Genomic DNA, 26,454 nt, shown 5'->3' with positions numbered 1-26,454 from the left:
TACAATTTAAAAATATTTATTTTTCAGTTCATGCTTTCCAGAACACTTTTTCCAAACAAATCACCAAAGGTCAATACGTCTGTCTACTCTCAATGTTAAGCAATTTTTCTACCCAAAATAATGAAGTGATGTATACTTTTATATCTAATCAGTTTGTGACAGCTGTGATTCTCAAACATTTTTTGAAAACATAAGATCAAAGTTGCAAACAGACCATATATAGTGATTTTAAAAACTGGAGGGCAAAACCTGACTCTAAACAATCAAATGACCCATTAGCTGGATTTGACCTTTTCAGGCCAAATGAGGACTTCGCTCAAGAGTCCTGCACATAACAGATGGGTTCTCATAGATGTCCTTAACATCACAAGCACAGCTTCTGATGCCCAATGCTGCCAACAACAGCAGGGGCACAGAAAGGCGACCCTGCCAATTGACTCAGTTTTATTCTTCAACACATTTCTCTTTTCCATTCTCTTCATTGACTTCATCTGTTTCCTTGCAAGAATCTTGGCTGTTGGTATCAGTAAGATAATTTTCTTCCCCATTCTCTCTTTCTTCTATTTTTTCTTCTTCATTAAAGCTAGAGGAAGAAATTTATCAATCTTTCAAAGGAAAAATGATTTGGTTTAAAGGTAAACAAACCCTCTGCAATGTATGCCATCCTGCAGCCAGTCTTCCTCAAGTGTATAAGCTCCAATTTATCAAGAAAAGTCTATACAAGTACCAGTTGGGAAAATAAAGATTGACTCTTCAAACTTCATTTGAAAGCATGTTATTGTTTTCATTATCTATGTCAGAAATTTACATGATTTGACTTTAAAAAATATTTCATCACCATGTAATATTTTGAAGTGTCAAACATGTTAAAATGTCAGTATGTTTTATATAGTTCACATGTGTTCCATTAGATAAAACACCTTTTAAAATCTTATAGAACAGATTTTTATGCTTTCCTGCAAGTAAAGAATTTTTTCAAAGGTTAACCATTCAGACATCTTATATATGTTACCTTTCTTTATCTTCTGTGAAATTTTTCATCTCTTGATCGCTGAAGTACTCAAATATTTTTCCACTTTGGCCTTTCTTTGAAACAAACTCATCAGATAGTCCTAGTGCTTTTAAAGTGTTAGAATAATGCTTTTCTGCTGCCGTTCTTGCATTTTTCTACAGGAAAGACAAACCTTTTTAGAGGAGGACAAAAGACTGCAAGTTTCCATTAAAAATGTTAAAAGCTCCAGTGAAAATTAAATTCAATCATCACAGCTGGTTGAAAAATATGCATACCCTCTGACCAGCAATTCCACTCCTAGGTATGTGCCTAGAGAAACTCCAACCTATGTGCCCAAAGAGACACACCAAAATGCTAAGAACAGTAATGTTTGTAACAACCCCAAACTGGAAACAACCTAAATATCTATCAACACTAGACGGATAAATAAATTCTGGTGCATTCATATAACAGACTAAAATAAAGCAGAAAATGAACTCGAGCTGTATGTTACAACATGGATGGACCTCACAAACACTGAACAAAAGCAGCATACCACAAAAGAGCACACATAGTATAAAAGACCCAAAACAGGCAAAACTAAACTATGCTGCTTAGGGATTGGTCCATCGCTGGTAAAACCGTAAAGAAAAACAAGGAAATGCTTATCTCAAAAGTTAAAACGGTGGTTACCTCTAGGTGAAAGAGTTTTGATCTGGGCAGGGCACACAGTGTTTCTGGGGTACTGGCAAAGCTCTAATGCTATATTTGTTAACATGGGTAACGGTCACATGAGTTTTGAACTATAATTATTCTTTACACTGTACTGTTTCATGACTGTTCAAGGATAACTGAAAAAAAAAATCAGTAAGAAAATAAGATCATGTGATAGTTGTCAGAGGGTTCTTTATGTGCCTACTATAAATTTTACTCTTTACAAGCCATGTCTCTAATCCACTGCAGAGTATAAAATCATCAGTGTTGTTATCTTTACTCTGTGGGGGAAGCAATGCATACAGCAGGAAAAACATGAATTTAGAACTGGGTTCAAATCTCCAGAATGTTACTTCCTGGCTTTGGGGCCTGTGGAAGTCATGATGACCCTCTCATACCTAAAGCAAATCAATTATCACAGTTCCTGAGATCACAGGCTTTACAGAGGCAAAAGATAACTGAGGTTCACATGAGTGCCTTGGCTCCTGATACCACAGGCTTTACAGATTCACAAGATGACTGAGGTTCACACGAGTGCCTTGACTTTAGTCTACTTTTACCTCCTATGAGTGGGTGTGAACTAGCACAGGGCCAAAAATCACTATCTGAACCTGGAACTAAAGGAAAGAGATGAGGAATGGCCCAGTCCCAAAGCACCAATGGCATCCCATCCTGAAAAGAGTGTGGAAGAGCACTCGGTCTCACCCCAAAATTTAACACAGAAGAGGAAACCAAGATACTTGGTCCACCCTTCCTGAGGTTAAGTGGTTCGCTTAAAGTCACAGAATATACTGAGAGGGAAAAGCTAGTCTCCTAATCCTTTCCTGCATCTTCTTCACTGCTTCCTCTAAGTGGTAGTGGTCATTCAAGGTGGCCTGAAGCCTGACTTCAGTAAAGCAGTGTCAGATATTTTCCTAACCCAAGGATTCCAGGATAAGGAAGGACCCTGGAGTCTAGTGTTCCATTGGAGAAACCAAAATGGCAAAGGCTGATTACAATGGATAAAACTATCACTAGCGCATTTTCTGACACTCTAGAAAACTCAAAAAGAAGCACTAAAACTGCTCAAAATGCACCCACTGTGAATGATGATTTTTAGACAAATAAGTAAAAATGCAACCAGAGGCTCTGAATACCAATAGACAAGCCTTGGGCAACTGAAAGGCATAGGAAAGTGACCTGAGAAGAATGCCCCCAAAGACTGTAAAGCAGGATAAAGAAACCCCAGACCTAACTCAATGTGCTAAAAAGAATATATTCTGATTTAAGCAAACGAAGTATAAAAGATTTAAATGATACTAGTCAATGTTACTGCTCTTAAGCCTTCATCTGAATTTGATTTAACGCTTTAATGTTTGGTTTGAAAGTGAAAGTCGCTCAGTCATGTCCGACTCTTTGCGACCCCATGGACTATACAGCCCATGGAATTCTCCAGGCCAGAATACTGGAGTGGGTAGCCATTCCCTTCTCCAGGGGATCGTCCCAACCCAGGGATCAAACCCAGGTCTCCCGCAGTGCAGGCAGATTTTTTACCAGCTGAGCCACCAGGGAAGCCCCAATATTTGGTTTAAAATCTGATTTAACATATTCAGTTAATAAATCCTGTGATTTTTAAGAAATAGGAAAACATGGTTTGTTCTGTCCTGGATCACAGGCTAACTCTGCTAGCGGGATAACTCAACAGCAGCATGACCATAATTAACACTTATAAATGGGAAATGCATACCATTGTAAGTGAATTTATTAATTAACAGCTAGCTATTAATTAGCAGTAATAGTAACTGCAAGAAAAGAAGTACCAATATATGTTAACAAAACCAAAACAATGGTGAGTCACTGCCAGTCACTCTGTATATAGAACTTATTATCTTCTAATATTTCATATCAAGGTGAATAGTGTGTAACTGTTCTTTTTTAAAACAAACATGTCCCCCTCAAATTTCACCATGCAAAAGAACTGTAAAGACTATGAAATAAAAGTGGTTAAAATAACTGAATGATTATTTCATTTTTGTATCTAAGATACTGCAAAAAACAAATTATCTTTGTTTCTTCAGGCAATTTGTCTACAATCACTACTCTAGTTTGAAGAGGAAAAAAATACTTAGTTTTATAAGCCTAAGTTTACTTTATAGCAATTCTTTCCTTTATATAATAATTACTGACTACTTATTTTGTGACAAGCCCTCATGGGAGGTAGAGGTATACGGGGAGAGGACAGCATATGTGTTGGCTGAAGTTGGTTGAAGAAAATATCAGCTATGAAACTAACCTACACTTTCAATATTTAACACTTCTTTACGGGTTTAATTTCACACACACCACTATTTTGCCACATTTTCTCTGGTGATTAGAAAGACTGGGAATTCACAGCATTGCAGAACTGCTTCTTACTGCTGAGACTCATCACTACTATGTCAGGGTAGTGTTCTAGGCCTGGTACAATCCCAGGGAGAAATAGTCCAGTTCGGGTTCAACAAATGTTTATGAACATGTCCTCTGTGTCGTATGCTGTCTTAGGAGCTAGCAACACAAAGATTTTAAAAGTAACTAGCTGAAAGAGAAGGGAGAGTATTAAACAGATAATTTGCACACAATATATAGGAAAAAAGACAGAAATGCACAAAGGGTAATAAGAGAACACAGAACAAATAGCATGCAACTCAACCTGGGGACACAGTGCAAGAAGTGATTTTACACTAAGCCTTGAAAGAGTCAGAGGAAAGATATGAAGAAGTTATATGGGTGTTGAGAAACAGCCTGAATAAAGATTTCAAGTTTGAGGGACTTCCCTGGTGGGTCCAGTGGCTAAGACTCTGCACTCCCAATACGGGGGGCCCGGGCTCAAATCCTGGTCAGGGAACTAGATCCCACATGCTGCAACTTAAGAGTTTACATGCCGTAACTAAAGGGTTCGCACACCACAGCTAAAAAGATCCCACACACCACAACAAAGATCAAAGATCCCGAGTGCTGCAACTAAGACCTGGCACAGCCAAATATATAAATAAATATTTTAAAAAGATGTCACCCCCCCCCCCAAAAAAAAAGATGTCCAGTTTGAAACTAGTGGTGTGGTACAGTCTGCAAGTAAAGGGTGTACACAGAAGGGAGTGGAGGCATGCAGTGGTCAATGAACTAAAGAGGTCAACAGGGATCAGGTAAGAGAGGATTCGGTACACCATGTTAAGACTTGTGGACTTATCTTCTGGGGGGTAGCAGGACAGCTTAGTGCTAAGCATTTGGAAGCAGGCTGACTTGGGTTCCTAGTTCTATTACTTACTAACTATCAACCTTAAAAGTTATTTACTTTCTTTCAACTTCAGTTTCTTCCTCTGCAACACAAGAATACCCATCTTGCGGCACTGTTTGGAGAAGCCAATGTCAAGCTCCCTTGATACCATTTATGGAAAACGAGAACAAATGGCATCAGTGAAATGGATGATTGTCACTGTTACTGGGGTGAACACTGTGGCAAGGGAATGGGAATGGCAAAGAGAAGACAGAACGAGTGGCTTTGCAAAGAACAAGGCAAGAAAACCAGTCAAACCATAATAACAACTCAGACGGAAAATAGCGGCTTCACCTAGCATTTCCCCATCAGGAATGGAGAAAGGCAGATCCAAAAGCTGTCTAGAAAGGAACTTCTCAGGTCTCAGGGACAGCTGAGAAAAAGTGGGGGGAAAAGTGGTTTCCAGTCATCTAAATTGCAGCCCAACAAAAACACGAACCCAGAGAGGAAGGTCTACTTTGTGTCAAGATGAATATAAGATGCCTGTGAGAAATCTGGGTAGGTATATCCAGACGAGTGGATGTAAAACCTGCAGTAGAGAGCCGGAGAAAACTATGTGAGGCAAAAATCAATCACTTTATGCTGAGTAACGTAGAACAGCTTATGATCATTTTTCTCCCCTAAAGTTGAAACTGGGATGTGAGAAAAAAAATCCCTTAAAGTGAAAAGCGTTACATAAAATTATATCCAAATCAATAAGTAAAGGGTTCCCATAACTTTGAGAGACTGTAATATGCCACAACGAATGTCCCTTGTCCTCAGTGAGACTCTGACAAGGACAGTCCTATAGGACACTCATCTGTCCCAGACACTTGCTGGCAGCAAGCTCCAAATGTAACAGCTTGAAATTCACAACACAGCACCTGTAACCTCTAGTGATTTTGTCTATTTTTAAATTACGTAGCCCATGGGAGCTTTTCCCTTATGGATACAAAAAAGATCACCTGAAATCGACAAATTTCTCTTAAGGGAAAGACTGTAAAACTGAGTATTAATCTAGTAAAATCATGATTCCTTGTTCGTAGCACCAAGCTTTTTTTCCCCCAATAAAAAGGGAGTCCTTCTCACAGACACAGAAAACAAATTTATGGTTACCAAAGGGGAAAGGGAAGGGGGGTAAATTAGGAGGTGGGATTAACAGATATACACTACTTTACATAAAATAGACAAATAACAAGGTCCTACTGTAAAGCACAGGGAACTATTTTAATGTCTTGTAATAAACCATAATGGAAAAGAATCTGAAAAAGGATATATATATATGTGTATTTATACATATATACAAAACAACTGAATCAGTTTGCTGTATACCAGAAACTAATACAACATGGTAAATCAACTATACTTCAATTTTTAGAAAAAGGAAGTAATTTCACTAATTATAGCTAAAACTAAAAATTATAGACTCAAAAAAAACTGATCAACAAAACAAAAAGGCAACCTACTGAATGGGAGAAAATATTTGCAAATCATCTATTTGATAAGAGGTTAATATCCAAAATATATAAAAAAAACTCATGAAAGTCATTAGCAAAAAATAAAATTTAAAAATGGGCTAAAGATATGAAAAGACATTTTTCGAAGAGGATATTCAAATGGCTACAGGCATACGAAAAGGTGCTCACCATCACCATCATTAGGGAAATACAAATCAAAATCACAATGAGATACCACCTCACACTTGTTACAATGGCTGGTCTCAAAAAAACAAAACATAACAAATGCTGGTGAGGATGTAGAGAAAAAGGGAACCCTTGTGCACTGTTCATGGGAAAGTAAATTGGCACAGCCATTATGGAAAACAGTATGGAGTTTCCTCAAAAAATTAAAAATAGAACCACTACACAATCCAGCAATTCCACTCCCAGATATTTATTAAAAGGAAATGAAATCATTATGTCAATTCACTGCAGCATTATTTACAATAGTCAAGACATGGAAAAAATCCAAATGACCATCAAAAGATGAATGGATAAAGAAAATGTGGTAGATATGGAATACTATTTGGCCACAAAAAAAGAAATCCTGCCATTTGTAACAATACAGATGAACCTTGAGGGCATAGAGCTAAAAGAAATTAGTCAGACAGAGAAGGACAAATACTGTATGATCTCATTTATGTGTGGAATCCAAACACACACACACACACAAATTCATAGAAAAAGAGATCATATTTGTGATTACTGGAGGAATTGTATGCAGGTGTCAAAAGGTAGAAACTTCCACTTATAAGATATGAAAGTACTGAAAGTGTAGTGTACACCATGATGATGACAGTTACCACTGCAGTGTGGAATATGTGGAAGTTGCTAAGTGAGTAAATCCTAAGACTTCTCATCACAAGGAAAACAATTTTTTTGGTAACAATGAGGTTGATAGGTGTTAACTAACTGTAATAATCATTTCCTAATATATGAATGTCAAGTCATTATACTGTACTTCTTAAACTTATACCTGCCAAATGTCAATTTTATCCCAATAAAACTGGAAAAAGAAACTGGCAGAAATAAATCTGATTCAGTTAGCCATTTTGTTTCATTTTTTAATTCTTCAAAGTCTTCCAATTCAACCTCAATATTTGGCCAAGTTGGTACTGAAAAAAGACTAGCCATTAAAAACAGGTTGTGAAACTATTATTTTGAAAATGAATGGATTAGTAGCATGTTCTTTATCAAGCTTACGAACCTCATCAAGATTCAGTGCTCAGATTTAAGCAAATTACTTACTGGATTGATGTGGTGACGCTGTCACAGAAATAATAATGTCTCAGTAAATTACATAACACATAAGAAAAATGGATTATGAAAATTAGGAGCTAGAGATGTTAAAAGAAAAAAAAGGCTGACAATAGCTCTCAAATTCCAACAAACACAACCTGAGCAACTCTTTCAAATAGCAGCGGCCTGTTTTTTAATTTTTCTTCTCTTTCTTCTAGTTCTCGTCGGTATTCTCTCATCCTTTCCTTTTCACTCTTTCTAAAATCAAATAAAAGGAATGGAATTTTTAAAAGAAACAAGAACTTGCACATATAACATTTAGCTTAGATGACAAATCAGAAATTAAATCATGAGCACAGTTTATCACAATTTGTTTTCTAGACTGGTAAATTTTTTTTTCCCATTAGACTGGTAAATTTTTAAGGGATGCAGAATACAAATTCTAGGTTTTGAGAGCACACATTTTACATTGTGGGGACAGTCTGGGTATGCTGAGATTCCTGAAATCTTCAAAACAAGAATAGATTAAGGGGCTTCAAACTGGCCTCGGGAGATTAATCGATGCCCTCTCATCTCATTTATAAACCAAAAAATTTGGTCCAAATTATGTATCTTCTCTTTGAGGAATTTCTTCTGAAAATTAGATAGTGCTCTTCTTTTTTCCCTAGATGAGATCTCCTATAGGCTGGTGGCACAGTTAATTAAATGGGAGTAGGGTAAGGGAGAAACAAGGAGTATGGAAATAGCACATATAGAGAAACAGGAACCAAAACACAAAAACTCACAGTAAGTATACTCACTGTTTGAACCCAGATCCTATAATGAATTAAACTATGCTATTTTCTCTATGTAAAATACACTCATTCTACCAAGATCATGACTTCCTGGATTAGAAAAAATAATTATACCATAAAATAATAATTATGCTTAAATATACACAATTTAGCATTATGGAAAATCCAGTTTACTTTCTAAGGATGAACAGTATATTTCTAGAGAATATTTTGCTCAAGTTCATCAAATCAAGCTCCTTCTATCAATGAGTTACACTGATACGCATTATAAGGTATATATACATAATATACATTATAAAGGAATATAATAATTATTATATATAATATACATATTTAAAGGAATAATCACAAAAGCAAATATAGATTTGGGGGTACTTATAAATCAGATTAAAAGTTAATAAATCATATTACTTACCCAGCTGTGAGGGAGATAATTTACTACTTAAACATGAACATTTTTATGTTGCAACATAAAAATATTCCTCTGAAACACTGATTTTCAAACTTCATGCTGTAGAATTCCAGTGTCACATACCACTAACCCTTAACACACATGTTAACTGACACATCACATAACTGATGCTAACATCAAAGTGCTAATCTGTGCTATCAGATTTTGTGTAGACCTTAGAACAAAGGTCTTGGACATATTTCTTTGCTGAAGAACATTTTGAGATTACACAGCAAGCTGTTAAAAAAGAGCTTTGTGTGAATCAAGATTTTTCTCAATATCACACTGTACAAAAAAAAAGTAATATAAATAAAAAGTTTAGGGATTACAACTGTGAACCATGGCCACAGTATAAAATGCTTCTGTCCATCAATACGGCATCATGGTCTTCACTGTGGGGTGAGTATGCATGTTGGTTCTTACCATGAAGTGAGTGAGTGTTAGAGTGTGTGTGCCTAAGTTAACTATAAGTAATTGATAGTAACTTGAATCCACAAACTGAAACACTAACACTATTCTTCATTCATTCATATATTTGGGGGGTCCACTGATGAAAAAAAAAAAGTTTGAAAACCAGTGATCTGGAGGGTCAGGTTTCTCTCGTGATACCTGAGAGCTTTTATTCTGGATTTAGACATCTGAGCTAAACTCTCGTGTGAGTCATAAGCCTTAGCCCGGATTGTCAGGAGTTTCTGCAATTCTTTCATTCTTTGCTTCTGCTTAGTTAAGATCCGATGTCTCTCTTCTTCCAACATTTTCTTTTCCTCAAGTGATCTCCTGAAGGCAACAAACTAAGGCTTAATTCACTTTAAGCCAGTGAGAATGTTGTTTAGTAAAAATTTAGCACAGGGTAATTCAGTGGTTGAAAAAAAAAGGGCAACCGTTTGAGAAGGATCTGAGTTGTAACTAGAAATCGGTAGGCTGACCGTAACCTTTTCTAGCCCCAAAGATTCATAAAATGGAAAATATATTTAGTTCTTGGATCTTCCTGACCCAGGGATCGAACCCCAGTCTCCTGCATTGCAGGCAGATTCTTTACCATCAGAGCCACCATAGCACACGTGGCAAAACGTTCTATATTTTATAGTAAAATATGTTACCAGATAACTTAGCATTGTATTCTCAAATCCCCCAACACAAAATCACTAGGGCGACCGTGAGTCGGTCATCATTGTGTTGGTTATTTACCTTGTGGCTTGCTCTCTTCCTCGGGAGGACACCGTGGGCGTTGGAGGGTTGCAGCTACAAGGTGCAGGCTTTGTGTTTGTATCCCTTACTGGTGACTTGCGCCTTGGAGACAGATAAGGCCAACGTGTTTCTTTTAAATTCTCTTCATCTGCTTCAATGTCTGCCAAAATTTTCTCTCTTTTAGTGGATGAATGTGAGGCTGCCTGAAGGTCAGATGGTTCACAGACTGTCAGGAATTTGGGACACTTCTGTTCTGAGTGGTGTTTCTGATACCTCTCAGGTAGGCCTTCAGAATCAGCAGTCTGGCACCTAACCCTGTGTTTGTACTTGGACTTCTCAGCCTGTTCAGGACCCCTGGACTTCCTTGTAGCAAAACTCCTGCGAGCCGGACTGTAAGGCAGAGGGGATGGATTCTGTAAAAAGTCTTGAGTTCTCTGCTGCGCCCTAATGTTTTTATAGAGTGCTTCTTCTGTTAACTTGTCATTGAGTGTTGAACCATAAGTAGAGCGAGGTATAGGTCTGGCTTTAAAACGATTTGTTTTCTTTTTAGACTTAAAAAAGTCTTTCAGCTGCTTTTCCCGAACTGCTTGCTTCTGTTCCTCCCTTGCAACAAACTTAAAGGGCTTTTGAGAGGCCAAAAGAGCTTCTTTGTTTCTCTCCTTCATAGCCTTCCTCCGCATCTCATTTTGCTTGACTATATCATGATAAAGGGGGAGAAAGACAAACGCAGGAACTGGGTTGGCTCGAAATTTTTTCTTACACTCTGACTCCTCTTCTTGCTTCTTGAGCAGTTTGTGTACCATTTCAATATCTGATTTCGATTTCATGTTCTCTTCTTTTTTCTTCTGCTCTCTAACTGTCATTTGAAAAGGCTCGGGTACTGTAATCCTTGGCACCCATTCTTTCGGTTTCTTTCTTTGTTTTTCAAGTGCTGGCAGGTTGACATCTTCAAACTGGATATAATCTTCTACACTGAAGTTTGTCCACATGTTGTTGATGAGCTCCTTAGCATAGGTCATCATACTGCTTTTCTCAGAATACTTTTTTTCTAAGCTGGGCAACTCTTCTTCAGAGGAAGACACAATCAAGGAGGAAGACTGACTTAGATCAGGTTCTGAAATTGATGTCATTAATGAGACAGGGTGATAGGAGTTCTCTGATACAGACCTAAGCAAGTGAGGAGAATAATCAAGTTACCTTTTCAGTTGTATGTGACCAAATAGAAAAATTAAAAACTACATAATTTCTAAGATCAAGGTAAAATCAGTTAAAATAGGAACTGGACAGGGCTGATGAAAACTATCAAATTCTTTTATAACAGAGCCTGGGAGATGCCTGAAATTGATCTAAGTTGACTCCCTCATTTTACAGGAGAGGAACCTGAGACAGCAGAGTTTCCTTATATCTAACCACTATTGAATTCTCCACATGTTTTCCAGAGTCACCATCCTAAAATATACATCTGATCACATCATTTTCTTTCCTGAAACTTTCCCATGACTTGCCATTGTTACCAAGCTTAGATTATAAAGCCCCTCAAGACTAGCTCCTGCCTACTTTCCAGTTTCACCTCTTGCCTCTCCCTATCCAGGTCACCATTCTTAAGTCAGATCCAATCATAGGAAGTTTCTCCCATACTGTGGTGATTTCTCAAGGAACCATGCCTTTGCACACATGGTTCCTGGTGCCTAGAAGGCCACTCCTTGCTTCCTACATCTGCTTCAGCTATTTCTCCTTTAAGACTGAACTCCGATATGATACTTCACTTGCCTGTATCCCTCCACTGACACCCTGACATGTTCAACTGCTCTTCCTCTCTCTCCATGATACTCTGTTACACCATGTTGTATTTTTGGATCTCAGATTGTCTTTGATCTCCTTGAGGGCATCTTGATTTTGAGTCCTCAGTGCCTAGGCAACATCTGGGACACAGGAGATGCACCATCAGTGCTGAATAACTGGATGAGTCGCCTCAAGTTTCAAAAGAAGCAGGTTTATGGCAAAAATGACTATTTTGGAAACAAATCAGATTTATGTCTTAGTTCTGAACAATCTGTGTTATATCTGCAATGAGCTCATGTTAATCCACATATTACAAAAAAAGACATTTAAAACTGAATTTTAATATTCAACATTTGAAAATGGCCCACGCTAAATATTTTGATACATGTCTAAGAGTGGTGCATCAGAGAGAAAAGACTAAAGTGGCCACCAAATAACCCTCAAAGCAAGAAGCTACCTCGTAGGTTGATATGCCATCAAACAATCTGAATAAAAACCCACCTCTGTATATCATTAAAAGCACAAAGGGATATTTGAGAGAAAGTATTCTGAAATAATTTGTTTTGCACTTTTAAGTATACATTTTACCTTACAGTTCACAAATAACAATATGGGCAAACTTACCTGGAAGAGACACTAGCAGTTTCTTCTCTGGTGACTGGTGGCTGAATTTCCTTTAAATTTAATTTATTCTGGTACAATTTCTCTAACTTTGCCATAGTTTCTATATGGGCTGCCTTCAGCTCTTCTAGTTTCCTGAAATACTCTTCATTAGAGTGGTAAATATCAGAAAAGTCCACAAAATCCTCATGGCTTATATGTTTTTGTTCATTCACCCTAGACATGCTGGTGTTAAAATCAGCCTGGTAGGATGAAAAAAACCTGTTATATGATGTCTGGAGTTGAAAGACAAATTAAGTTGACACTTATTCCCAATGCTACTTTTTTAAAAGTCCACTTAACGAGGTTATATGTTTACTTGTGGACTATGTACATATAACATATTATAAGTTACTTGTGGGCTATATATGTTTTCTCCTAATAAATATTTTATTAAGAATAAGTGAGAGAGAGAGGGAGATAGAGAGACCAAGTTGCCAGAAAATAAGTACTATTTAATCCATCTTTTAAAGGGTGGTTAGATTCTCAAATTATGTACTAAGAAACACTATGGCAGGATCAAACCAAAGCACCCTTTATAAAGAGCCTCCTTCTCAGCGCAGGTTTATCTGAGAAGAAGAACACGGTTTCTCCTGCTGCAGACCAAGCAACCATAGCCCAGTGCCCTCTCTGAGCTGGGCTTTGCAGTGTGGGCCCCAAGGGTGTTTCAGAAGAGAGGAAAACTGAATGAGAATTCTGGGGAAAGTGGGATTGGAGGGGACAAAATTCTCGGGGGCTCATCAAGAAGCCAGAGAGAAACTTTCCTCCATGTGCATGGGGTGGGGGTTGGGAGGAACCTCAGGAACAGTAGGAGGTGAAGGTAGGAGGGACTTCCAGAATAGCCACTCCTGTGGGCAATAAGAACAGCTCCCATGGTGACAAGGACTGTGGGGGTGACAAGAGAACAAGAACACACAGGGTGGTTATTCTATATACATGTCTACAAGGGTATGACTGATCCTTTCCCCCTCACTCCCTTCAAATACCTTTCAATTTCTTTTAACTGAAGGAACTTTAAAGAGGTAAAACCCCATTTCCTTCAAAGTATATAAAAATTTCATATTTTCTCAGGTGAGAAACAAATGAAATTGTTTATGATACTACGCATAAAAGGTTACTATGGTTTTAAATTTAGCTTACTGCCTGAAATAGACTCAAAATGAAAAAAGTATATTTGCCAAAGAAAATTAGAGAGCCAACCTGATAAGACTCTAGAAAATAAACCTGAGTAGTGCCTCCCAACAGAAAATTCAGAAGATTCAGTTGTCCATAATACTTATATCATAGATATAACACTTTAATGGGCTCAGAAACAGTGTAGACGAGGCCAGTGTTGTACCACTTGGGACAACTTAAGAGAAAACAAATGAAAGAAAACAAGTTTCCTTCAGTAGAACATGTGTGCAGAAACTTATTACCAAATAAATTGGAGAATTGCTTTATGAGTCATGTTGCTGCTGTTGTTCAGTCGCCCAGTCGTGTCTCTTTGTGACCCCATGGACTGCAGCACACCAGGCCTCCCTGCCCCTCACCATCTCCTGGAGTTTGCCCAAGTTCATGTTCATTGCTTCAGTGATGCCATCCAGCCATCTCATCCTCTGATGCCCTCTTCTCCTTCTGCCCTCAATCTTTCCCAGCATCAGGGATTTTAAGATGAGTTGTCTGTTCGAGTCAGATGGCCAAAATACTGGAGCTTCAGCTTCAGCATCAGTCCTTCCAGTGAAGAGTCAGGGTTGATCTCCCTTAAGATGGACTGGTTTGATCTCCTTGCTGTCCAAAGGACTTTCAGGAGTCTTCTCTAGCACCACAGTTTGAAGGCATCAATTCTTTGGCATTCTGCCTTCTTTACAGTCCAGCTCTCACAACTGTATGAGACAACTGGGAAGATCACAGCCTTGACAATGTGGACCTTTGTCAGCAGAGTAATGTCTCTGCTTTTCAACATACTGTTTAGGTTTGTCATAGCTTTCCTGCTGAGAAGCAACTGTCTTCTGATTTCATGGCCACAGTCATTGACCACAGTGACTTTGGAGCCCAAGAAGAGGAAATCTGTCACTACTTCCACTTTTTTCCCTTCTATTTGCCATGCAGTAATGGGGCTGGGTGCCATAATCTTAGTTTTTGTAATATTTAGTCTTAAGCTGGCTCTTTCACTCGCCTCCTCATACTCATCAAAAGGTTCTTTAGTTCTTCCTCGCTTTCTGCCATTAGAGTAGTTATCATCCACATATCTGAGGTTGTTGATGTTTCTCCCACCTATTTAGATTTCAGCTTGTAACTCATTCAGACTGGCATTTCTCAAGATGTGCTCAGCGTATAGGTTAAACAAACAGGGTGACAGCAGACAGCCCTGTCATACTCCTTTCTCCCTCTTGAACCAATCAGCTGTTCCATATAGGGCTCTAACTGTTGCTTCTTGACCCACATACAGGATTCTCAGGAGACAGGTAAGATGGTCTGGTATTCTCATCTCTTTAAGAGCTTTCCACAGTTCGTCATGAGCCACACAATCAAAGGCTTTAGCACAACTGATGAAACAGAGAGGTTTTTCTGAAATTCCCTTGCTTTCTCTATAATCCAGTGAATGTTGGCAATTTTATCTCTAGTTCCTCTTCCTTTTCTAAACCCAGCTTGGAAATCCTCAAGTTCTTGGTTCACATAATGCTGAAGCCTAGCATGCAAGATTTTAAGCATGACCTTACAAGCATAAGAAATGAGTGCAATTGTCCGATGGTCAGCACATTCTTTGGTGCTAGCCTTCTTGGGAACTGGGATGAGGATTGACTTTTTCCAGTCCTATGGCCACTGCTCGGTCTTTCAGATTTGCTGACATAATGAATGCAAAACCTTGATGGCAACATCCTTTAGGGTTTGAATAGTTCTGCTGGAATTTCATCACATCCACTAGCTTTATTAACAGCGGTGCTTCTTAAGGCCCACTTGAGTCATACAACTCAATTAAGAGAATTTTCTGATATCCTCTGCTGTTTTTTGTATGTGCTCCTCACCATTACCATCTTAGCTGTGGGAATGAGTACTTTTTTAATTTCCTCACTCATTCAATATTTAGAGACATTCAGTATTTAGCTAGCTGCTAAAAGATACAAATCAGGTAAAAACTCTACCTTCCAGAAATGGCAACCCATTTTAGTATTCTTCCCTGGAAAATTCCATGGACAGAGGAGCCTGGTGGGCTATAGTCCATGGGGTCGCAAAGAGCTGGACACAACTGAGTGACTGAGCACATCATCATTTAGTTCACATACTGTGAACTAAAATGGTTGTTTCCTTTTGTATTCCTACCAGAGGAGTTTCAGACTTCTGGTTCTTCCCTACTCTTGCCAATATGTTTAGTCTTTTTAAACTTCTGACCTTTTGAATAAATGTGTAGCATTAAAACAAAAAAAAAAGACAACTCCACCTTCCAGAAGCTTCCAGCTAGTTTAGAAGAGGACATGCAGATAAATAATCAATAGCAGACTCTGAATGAGACAGAACTCCTGATTCCTGTCCAAGATTTGCTCCAAGCTGAGCAGGGAGACAGAGAAGTGACCATGGATGTCACGATATCAGAGACCTTTGAGAGCTCACAGAAAGAGCGTCTAATTCTGACAGGGGGAAAGAAGAGGCAAAATTTGCAGATATCAGAAAGACTGGATACACAAGGCTGGATAAGGACAAGGTTTGTGAAAAACAAAGAAACTGAGGCCGAGGGCTCGAACATTCCCCATGTTACTTCATGATGATGCAACTGGCAGGTACTCTGTCCTTGGTGAGGAAACTGAGGCTCAGAGGAGTCAGGTGACCTGTCTACAGTCACACAGCTAGTAAGCAGCAGAGCTGGGCTCCAATACCATACTTGTTGGACTCCAAAGACACACCACACTCCTCCCAAGTGCAGGAGGGTTTTTTAGCTGCAAGTGGAAGTAACAAGCATGCTGTGCTCAGAGGAAGGTATACAGTCTGAGAGGGGGTGGGGAAGAGCATATATGGAGCACAGCGGAGGAGGGAAAACAAGGTGAAAAAGGCAAGTGAAGAGCCCCAACCAAAAGCCCAGTGGGCCAAGCCACAGGCACCAGGAGCCCTGAAGGATGTGAGCAGAATGTGACAGTCAGTAACACTCAGAAGGACTCTCTGGTAGCAAGTGAAGTGGAGGGAAAGAAAGCAAGGTTGGTGGCGGTTAATGGGCTATTGGGAGATTTAAGAGGCTGAGTCATCAACCTGACAATGGTCTGGACTGTGGGCAAGAAACTGAAAAAGTTTTCTGTTTGGAGTGCTGTATGTCTAGGTAAATGATGGTCTGCCATTTATCAGTAGAGGGGCTACAGGCAAGAGGAGTATTTTTAGGGACAGGATATTAATCTCTGTCTAAGACACACTAAATGTGAGGGGATAGTAGGGCAGCCCAATGTCCAGGAAACACAGGGGTAAATATATCTGGAGACTCGGTAAGAAGGCTGGGCTGGAGATGGAAATACAGGAGCCAGCAATGCACACAGAAATGCAGGTCCAGCCCTGGGTGTAGACAAGGCTTTCTGTGGGCAGTGAGAGGCAAGAACTTGAGGATGGAAATGTTGGCAAACACTAGCATCCAAATAAGCAGTGATAGGACTTCCCTGGTGGTCCACTGGTTGAGAATCCAGCTGTCAATGCAGGGGACACGGATTCAATCCCTCGTCTGGAATGATTCCACGCGGCACGGAGCAACTCAGCCCGTGCACCACAACTACTGAACCCGCACTCCAGAGCCCACGAGCTGTAACTACTGAGACCCATGAGCCTAGAACCTGTTCTCCACAACAGGAGAAGCCACTGCAATGAGAAGCCCATGAAATGAATGAAGAGTAGCTCCCACTTGCCACAACTAGAGAAAGCTTGCAAGCAGCAACAAAGACCCAGTGCCACCAAAAATACAGTAAATAACGAATTTTTAAAAATAATGTACAAAAAAGTATGAAATGGACCACGGTCATGAAAGATCACAAAGATCAGGTTGAAACTGAGCAGAATCCTGTGAGGCCCTCCAGGACACAGAAGTCTTTCCATGTCCTTGTTTCAAAGAGCAGATGCAAACAGTTACTAATTAGAGGAGTGAGGGACTGCAGAAAAAAAAAGGAGAGGCAGTCAAGAACTAGTGTGGGAAAGGAGCAGGGTCCTGGTTCCTCCTTAAGGGAAACACAAAACAATCTGATACAGAAACTAAGGCACCCACCCAGGTGGAGGATGGTAACTTCAGGCTGAGCAGAAACACATGGATCCCAGAATGGTTGGAACTGGAAGGCTGATGATGGAGCTTCCTTGGCCACCACCCTGTTATCTCCCATCAACCAATCAGAGAAAAGGTCACATACCCTTGAAGCCCACCCCCTAAATTTTGCTTATAAAAACCTCTTCCCCAACAGAGTAGTTGGGCTTTTTGAGGACAAGCTGCCCATTGTCCTTGCTTGGCTCTGCAATAAACCTTTCTCTGCTCCAAGCTCTAATGTGTCAGTTTGTCTGGCTTCACTGTGCACGGGGCAAACGAACTTGGATTCAGCAACAAAGTGATACCGTATTTAAAGGAAGGGAGCTTTGGTTTTATTTGAGTTTGGAAGATACCGAAAGACTTCCTGGAGGAGGTGATATTTGAGCTGAGACAAAGAATGGAAAAACTGGAGGATCAGAGAAAGTATATGGGGAAAGAGGGAAAAGGTACTCTAGAAAGAGGAAATGACAGTAAAAGCAGTGGAGATGGGGTTGTGGGTGGATGGGTGGACATGGTGGAAAGTACACAGCTGCAGGCTATAAGGAAAGTGAAAATGCACAAAGCAATTTAAGGCAGAAAGCCCGGAAAGGGAGGTTAGAGCAACTGAGGTGGTTTCTGTTTCTGTATATAGCTGGCTCCCGACCCCTCCCTGGTCACCTGGTTTTAGCCCCCTTAAAACCCTTCAAAGCTGAAAGGGTTGGACACTTTGCAGTTTGGAACGTTCATGTGGCTTGGGGGAAAGAGTACAGACATGGTGTCAGAATTCTCATTCAAGCCTAGGTTCTGCACTTCTTAGTCATGTGGTGAGGCTAAGAACTTTGGAACTTCAGCTTTAAGAAACATAAAGTATGTGAGCCAGTTGTTAAACTATTGTCTCACAGCTCCAAAGCCACCCTTCTCTACCCTGCTATGTGATGCTGGGGATGGGACTCTGCAAAGCACATTTCTGCTTTGCCAGAGGCTTCCCGCTAGATTCTGCCAAAAGTGGGGCTAGAGGGAGACTGCAAGGCTGGAGGAGAAAGAAGGGACTATTCCTTCCTGTTCGTTCTCCATCCGTCTGCTTGTATCACCCCAGCTTCCCCGGTGGCTCAGACAGTAAAGAATCCGCCTGTAATGTGGGAGACCTGGTTTCAATCCCTGGGTTGGGAAGATCCTCTGGAGGAGGGCATGGCGACCCACTCCAGTATTCTTGCCTGGAGAATCCCCATGGACAGAGGAGCCTGGCAGACTACAGTCTATGGGGTCGCAAAGAGTTGGACACGACTGAGCGACTAAGCACAACAACACAACATCACCCCAGCAGTGTTCTTCCTCTGGGCAGCAGCAGCTCACTCTAGCAGCAGGGGCTGATTCCAGTCTGCAGGTTCTCTAGTGCTCACAGAATCAGCAGAATCACCTCGAGGGCTTACTATTCCCTCCCCCTTGGATGCTCTGCCTCCAGATATCTGCACAGCCCACCTGCTCGCTCCTTCAGAGCTTTACTCAAAATGTCATCCTCTCCACAAGGTCTTCATTGACTACCGGTTTTTGAAATGACAACCTCTCCTCTGACTCACTGTCACCCTTTTTTTCTGCTTTATTTGTCTCATATGTACTCACCCTCAACTGACATTCTACTCATATTTGCTGATGTAGTTGTGTATTACATGCCTGTCCCTACCAAAAAGTAAGCATCACGAAAGCAAGCATTTGCTTTGTTGTGTCCCCAGTGCCTAGAAGAGTGTATGGTCATTGAACGACCCTCAATCAGGGTTTACTAGATAAACAAATGTCCAGCTAAAACAATATTAAGTCCTCCCAAGGGGAATGGACAGGTACTCCCTCACAAAAGACTGAATCAAAGAAATACTGGCTGCTCTAAAGAGCTATATTCTACTGAGTATTAAGGAAAGGCCTTATCTTCCAAAAGCTATCATTAAAATCGGGTGGATATTTCAAAGAATTGTTTTTTAGGCAAAAGCATCCACAGACTCACCATTCATTCTTTTAGACCATTCCTTAAAAGAAGGTCTTATAACAATCATTTTCACAAAAAGGATGAAATTTATTTGAACCTGGAAAAGATGTTTGAAAACGATATAGAAGGATGCATATGCTTAACTTCTAAAGAGATGCGACAGGCCTGATGATTATACTTAAGCACGGACTGCACAGTAGTCACTCCACTTCAGCTTAATGCTGGGAACACTGAACTGAACTTTTCAGATAAACTGATCTCACAGTGTTTTACCCAAAACAGATAAATGGTTAATAAGCGAGTTTCAACTCTAATTTCATCTTTCATTGTCTTCTCCACATAGAAGCAAACAGTAGTTCAGATAACCTAGGCCAAGGACATTATTTTCCAAGAGCCTAAGATTGCACCCTTTCCCTTTAACTGTTGAGCTTTTTGTGGAATGTTGTACACACAGCCATGAGATTAGAGGATAATCTTCCCTAGATTGGCTTGACCCATTTAGATGATGACTCCTTCCAACACATGTTGCTTCATTAGTAATCAGCATTCATCATTATCTGTGTTAAAGCTATCATCTACAATTCTGGAATTTTTATTAAAAATTGTTTTTTGCATTAAAGAGATTTGTAAGGAATGAGGCAGATCTACATGTAAATGCTAAGAGGAAAAAAGCAAGTGGCAGAACAACATATATCTATCAAATGCTACCATATATTAAAATATTATATACACAGGAGATAGGAAAAGGCCTAGAGTATATATCTGATTCAAAACAGTGACTACTAGGACTTCCCTGGTGGTCCAGCGGGCTCCCGATGCACAGGGCCTGGGTTCAATCCCTGGTTCAAGGAACTAGATCCCACATGCTGCAGCTAAAGATCCTGCATGCTGCAACTAAGACCAGGTGCAGCCAAATAAAACAAACAAATACTTAAAAAACAAAACAAAATAAAACACAGTGGTTATTAATGGGGAGGAAGGGGGGAGCCAGACTCTCTTTTTGTGGGGAGAAGTAGTAAAGTGCCTTAGTCTTATAACATTTGAAATTTTAAAAGGAGAATGTGTTCATGAATTACTTCTGTAATTAAAATGTAACAACAACAAAAAGAAAATGTTTTGTGAACAGTAATACTAAATTAAAAACTGAACAATTTCTAATGGTCAGCCTGGCACCTCCTGTGCTCCTGGAAGTGGCTCTCACACTGCCCCCACGATCCTGCCTACCTGTTCCTTGTTCATCTGCTCCCACCCCCACCCCCCAACTGCAAATGATAACTCCTTTATTTCTTCAGGAAAAAAGAAATCATCACAGGGAAGTTCCCTCATCTTTCCACCTACAAAACTGCCCACTATTGTGCCCCTTTTCGCCTTCCCACCTGCTTCAGAGATGAAATGTCCCTTCTCTTAGTAGCATCTGACCTTTTCCCTCATCATTGAAACCAATGAATTGGAAACTTCCACACTTCAGCAATAATTCTACCACGGGAGCTGATCTTAACCTCTTGTGCTCCATTTTCTCGACTTGACTGTTGTTGAGGGTTTTAAGAGCTCTACACTAGGCCCCTTCTCTTCTTTCTCTGCACTCTGCCCCTAAATGACTCCATTGTTTAAAAAATGCTGAAAACTCCCAGATAGAAATATCCAACCCATGCCCCACAGTTCTACAGTTTCATAGACCCAACTGCTTCCTACATCTTTTCACTTGCTAGTTTCACAGATATCTTAAATTTACCTGTTCAAAACTGAAACCTTGATTCCCACCCAGCCTCTGAATCTATTCCTCTCCAAGTTACTCCCAGTTCAGTAAATGGCTTTATCTTCCATACAGCTGGGCAAATCAGAAATCTGGGAATGAGCACTCTTGACTTCTTCCTTGGCCTCACATAAGTCCTATGCAATCTGTGTCCACTTCTTGCCTGGACTCTAGGTCCAAGTCACTGCCTCTGGCCCCTTAATCACTGCAACAGCCTCCTACCCAATCTCCTTTCTTTGTCAAACCCTCCAATCATTCCCTACAAAGCCATCAGAGTCATCTTTAAAAACTGTAAACAGAAACATGCTAGATCTCTTAAAAGTCTTCAGACTTCTCACTGCACCTGCAGTAAACACTAAACCCCTTACCTTGGTCTATAAGGACCTCCTTTCCTCTCCGACCTCATCTTCTGCTCTCTTCCCCTCTCCCTTTTCCAGTCCTGTTGGCTTTCTTTCAGATTCTTAATCACACAAAACTCTTTCTCTTTCTATCTTTGGGCCTCTGCACATGCTGCTCCCTCTGCCTGGAATGCTTTTCCCACCCCCACCCCCGTCTTAAAAAATGGTTGCTCCTTCTCATCTATCAGGCATTAGCTTAAATGTTAACTCATTGAAGTAGGTCCCCGCCTATTGCATTTTTAATTATAGTAGCCTGCTCACCTCCTTCCCAACATTTCCTGTCTTATAATCATTTGACTGCTCATTTTTTATTGTCCAACTTCCCATCAGACTGGAAGCAGTGTGACAACATGAGCTATGTCTGCTAGCACTCACTTCTGAACAGTCCATTACTGGCACTTAATAAATGCTCAAAATTTGCTGAAAAAGAGAAGGCCATCCCATTAGGAAAATCCATGAAATTTTAACTGTGAATTACAGAATATTGCTTTACCCATATCATCATCAACCACAAAGCAAGACCTGTGAACTGATATCTCCAACTGAGGCTAGATTCAAGGAATATGCCTTAATGCCCTTATATGGGCACAGAGTCCTGCAAGGGGTGTATATGGAGCCATGGGGACTTGGGGGGAGTGGCTTTGGCAAGCCAAAGGATTTAAAGGGGCCTGCTATGACAGTAGATGGGGAAACAGTGGCAGACTTTATTTTTGGGCTCCAAAATCACTGCAGATGGTGACTGCAGTCAAGAAATTAAAAGATGCAATGCTTCTGCGTCAGGTCAACATGGCAGGCTGGCCAGCTGTTGCATCAAGCAGGTGGCTGGAGGGTATTCGAAAATGGTATTACAACGCTGCCGGGTTCAATAAACTGGGCTTAATGCAAGATGACACAATATATGAAAATGACGATGTAAAAGAAGCCATAAGAAGGCTTCCTGAGAACCTTTATAATGACAGAGTGTTTCACATTAAGAGAGCACTGGACCTCAGCATGAGGCAGCAGATCCTGCCTAAAGAGCAGTGGACAAAACATGAGGAGGATAAATTCTACCTTGAACCGTATCTGAAAGAGGTTATTCGGGAAAGAAAAGAGAGAGAAGAATGGGCAAAGAAATAATACAGTAGTCTAAATCTGTGGGTACAGCTGTTCTCAAGTATTTTTATGAAGTTGGTTAAACCTGAAATGTACAATGTAGAACTATTTGGGCTGTAAATGTATTACTTTAAATAGATATCATAATTATTGTTGGAAAAAAAATTAAAAGATGCTTACTCCTTGGAAGGAACATTATGACCAATCTAGACAGCATATTAAAAAGCAGAGACATTACTTTGCCAACAAAGATCCGTCTAGTCAAGGCTATGGTTTTTCCAGTAGTCATGTATGGATGTGAAAATTGGACTACAAAGAAAGCTGAGTGCCAAAGAATTGATGCTTTTGAACTGTGGTGTTGGAGAAGACTTTTGAAAGTCCCTTGGACTGCAAGGAGATCCAACCAGTCCATCCTAGAGGAGATCAGTCCTGAGTGTTCATTGGAAGGATTGACGTTGAAATTCCAATACTTTGGCCACCTGATGTGAAAGAACTGACTCATTGGAAAAGACCCTGATGCTGGGAAAGATTGAAGGTGGGAGGAGAAGGGGACGACAGAGGATGGGATGGTTGGAGGGCATCACCAACTCAATGGACATGAGTTTGGGTAGACTACGGGAGTTGGTGATGGACAGGGAGGCCTGGCGTGCTGCAGTCCATGGGATTGAAAAGAGTCGGACATGACTGAGTAACTGAACTTAACTGAACTACGACAGTTCTCCATAATCAATTTTGTGTGATGGCTATGGTAAGCTGAGTTAACTCCATTTTATAGACGACAAAGTTGAGAGAAACTAGCGTTTAAAAATCAAGATGAGATCAAGCCAAACTGTGAGGAAGGTAAAGCTTGGCTGCTGCACTCTCTTTCTTGCGTTTCCAGTGCTTTGTCTGCCAACACTTGTGTCTCCAACAGGTCTACTACTACGTGCTGCATGCTAGGTCACTTCAGTTGCGTCAAACTCTTTGTGACCCTATGGACTGTAGCCTGCCAGGCTCCTCTGTCCATGGGATTTTCCTGGAGAGAACACTGGAATGGGTTCCATTCCCTTCTTCAAGGGATCTTCCTGACTCAGGGATCAAATTCACGTCTCTTATATCTCTTGCACTGGCAGGCAGGGGGTTCTTTACCACTACTACAGTGGCAGCTGATCCAGATTTGCTTTTGGTTCCTTCAAGTACCATGGTCTCAGAATAGAGTTACACTCAAAACTTAGCTTCCCTTTTTCTTTTTTAGTGAGATACTGTCCCTTAGAAACTAGCTCATTAGATAAACTGATCTCTCCTAAGGTAATGTTTCTAATACAAATTTGCAATTTTATAGGGTACTCTGGAAGTATACCTGCAACCACAGAAATGACTGACTTTTCCACTACAGCAAGCCAGAAGAGAACTTAATCTCTTGTTCTCTTTGGAATAGGTGTTCAAATAACAGCCTCACTGGCAGCTGTTATTATTATTAGTAATTTATACAAACTGTCTTTTAGCTATGACATATTCTCTCATTTGGTTCTCATAATAGCCCAGTGAGACAAGAAAGACAGTTATTTTAAAGCTCTTTTATAGATAAGGAAACAGACTGAAAGAAGTTACGTCTTAATATTAACTACCAAATGAACAGATCCTAACCCAGGGCTCCAAATCCTTCTCTTCATTCAAATCATTTTTCAACATCAGTCCACCTCCTTCATTGGCTATTGAAATTTGAAGCTTCATCATGAATGAATTTGGCTGTAGGTCACTCATGCTGGTTCAAGCTCAGGGTCTCAATCTGTTTTACTCTGGATAACCTCAAGTAGTTTATCTGTTGGTAAAATACTGCCCATAAAAGGTGTTACTACAGATTTACTCATTAACAGTTTTAGTGCAGATTAAAGAGATTAGAATTCCAAAATATCCAGTGATTTCTAATAGCCCTAGACCACAAGATCCCCTGGAGAAGGGAAAGGCTGCCCACTCCAGTATTCTGGCCTAGAGAATTCCATGGACTCTATAGTCCATGGGGGTCACAAAGAGTCGGACACGACTGAGTGACTTTCACTAGATCACATGTTTTGAATCTAAGATGCTTTCAGCAAACAGTATTAAGAATTTTGGGGGACTTCTCTGCTGGTTAAGATTCTGCACTCCCAGCGCAAGAGCCTTGGGTTCCGTCCCTGGTCAGGGAAGTAGATTCTGCATGCCACAACTAAAGAATCCACACAAAGGTCGCATGGAGGCAACTGAGTCTCAGCACAGCCAAATAAATAAATATTAAAAACAACAAAAGAATCTTTACCTGGGGTTAAGAAGGTTTATATCTGCAGATGGCTGGTTAAAATTCAAAGTTCTCATCTTTTAAGTGAACAGAGCAGATGGCAGACTTGGCCCCCTACCTTGTAGACAGGTGTTCACAAAACACTTGACACTGAAACTTGATCCGTGAAAAAGCTGTTTCTCCCCCACTCTGAAGAGCCGTGTGGCAACACTGGAGCCTCAGTAATTTGCTTCTCTGGAGGCTTAACTCTGTTTCCCACCTACCCACTGAACCCCTGCTGGTTTTAAACATCATCTCTCATGTATTGTATTAAGATGCACTAATAACCAAGACATCGAAGTGACAACAAAACACACCTGACAACACAGCTGATTCACTTGCATTTTTTGGATTTGCTGTAGGACAGCACAGTTTTCCTCAAGTTGAAAAGAAAAAAAAAAAAAAGAAAAGCACATATCTACTCCCAACAGTTGCTGGAGCATAAGGAATAAAGTTCTGTACTTTTCACTCTCTAGAAATAGCGTAACGTAAATGCCCTCCAAGAAATTCTTACAACAATCTCTTTGGTTAAAATTAAAAGACTTTTCAACGCCTCGGTTTTGAGTATTTTCCGTGAGGGCCCAGAGGACGTGGTGGGCCAGGCTCACCTGTACGGAGGGTCAGGGCAGGGTGCGCATTTCCCAGCCCGCGCTTCACCAGCGGGGGTCGCCGATCAGCCTCCAATTGCACCCGGCGCCCAGCCCCACCCCACTTCCCGCCCCTGCATTACCGGCGCCCGCGCCAGCCGTGCCGCCGCCTCTTTCTCTTCTTCTTCCTCCTCTTCCTCCATGGCTGCCGCCGCCGCCGACAGGAAATTCAAGGGGTCTTTGCGTTCGTACTGGGCGACCCGCGCTCCGGTGTTGGGACTGACCGGGGTTTGGAGACTGCTGGCCGCCAACTTCGCCGCTCGATGCATAGCGGCCGTCACCGCGCAGCCGAGGCCTGAGCGCCCGCGCTGGCCCGGGGCGGGGAAGCCGGCGTGGCCGCAGGCGCCCGATTGCTCTTTGCTTAGGGTGGTGGTTACTAGGGCCCCGGTAACTAGGGACGCTACAGGGGCCGCGAGGGGCCAAAAATCATTTAAAACCTGCGCCCGCCGCGGGGCCTCTTGGATAGTGGAAGTTAGT

General features: G+C 40.8%; 2 protein-coding genes across 4 annotated transcripts; one reads left to right on the top strand and one right to left on the bottom strand.

Annotated features, from left to right (window-relative positions):
• Positions 1 to 26,454, bottom strand: FAM161A (FAM161 centrosomal protein A). Of its 3 annotated transcripts, none has more exons than XM_043917696.1 (7): positions 26,061 to 26,454; positions 12,554 to 12,792; positions 10,148 to 11,314; positions 9,569 to 9,736; positions 7,873 to 7,972; positions 1,013 to 1,167; positions 1 to 583 (listed from the first exon to the last, which is right to left on the bottom strand). In XM_043917696.1, exons 1-7 carry the CDS (start codon positions 26,244 to 26,246, stop codon positions 445 to 447), a joined length of 2,154 nt encoding a protein of 717 aa, XP_043773631.1. In that variant the 5' UTR covers positions 26,247 to 26,454; the 3' UTR covers positions 1 to 444. The 3 variants fall into 3 exon arrangements, with proteins under 3 accessions (XP_043773631.1, XP_043773630.1, XP_043773629.1); XM_043917695.1 differs by lacking the exon at positions 26,061 to 26,454 and adding an exon at positions 21,913 to 21,971; XM_043917694.1 differs by lacking the exon at positions 9,569 to 9,736 and having other exon boundaries at positions 26,061 to 26,425.
• On the top strand, positions 22,729 to 23,186 carry LOC122703425 (cytochrome b-c1 complex subunit 7-like). The gene has a single exon (XM_043917698.1). The coding sequence runs from the start codon at positions 22,729 to 22,731 to the stop codon at positions 23,059 to 23,061; it is 333 nt and encodes a 110-aa protein (XP_043773633.1). The 3' UTR covers positions 23,062 to 23,186.

The sequence above is a fragment of the Cervus elaphus genome, chromosome 11 (genome assembly GCF_910594005.1).
Source record: "Cervus elaphus chromosome 11, mCerEla1.1, whole genome shotgun sequence".
Classification (NCBI taxonomy): Eukaryota; Metazoa; Chordata; class Mammalia; order Artiodactyla; family Cervidae; genus Cervus; species Cervus elaphus.
The sequence above is the reverse complement of the archived record's forward strand: the minus strand, read 5'-3'. Positions and strand labels throughout refer to the sequence as shown.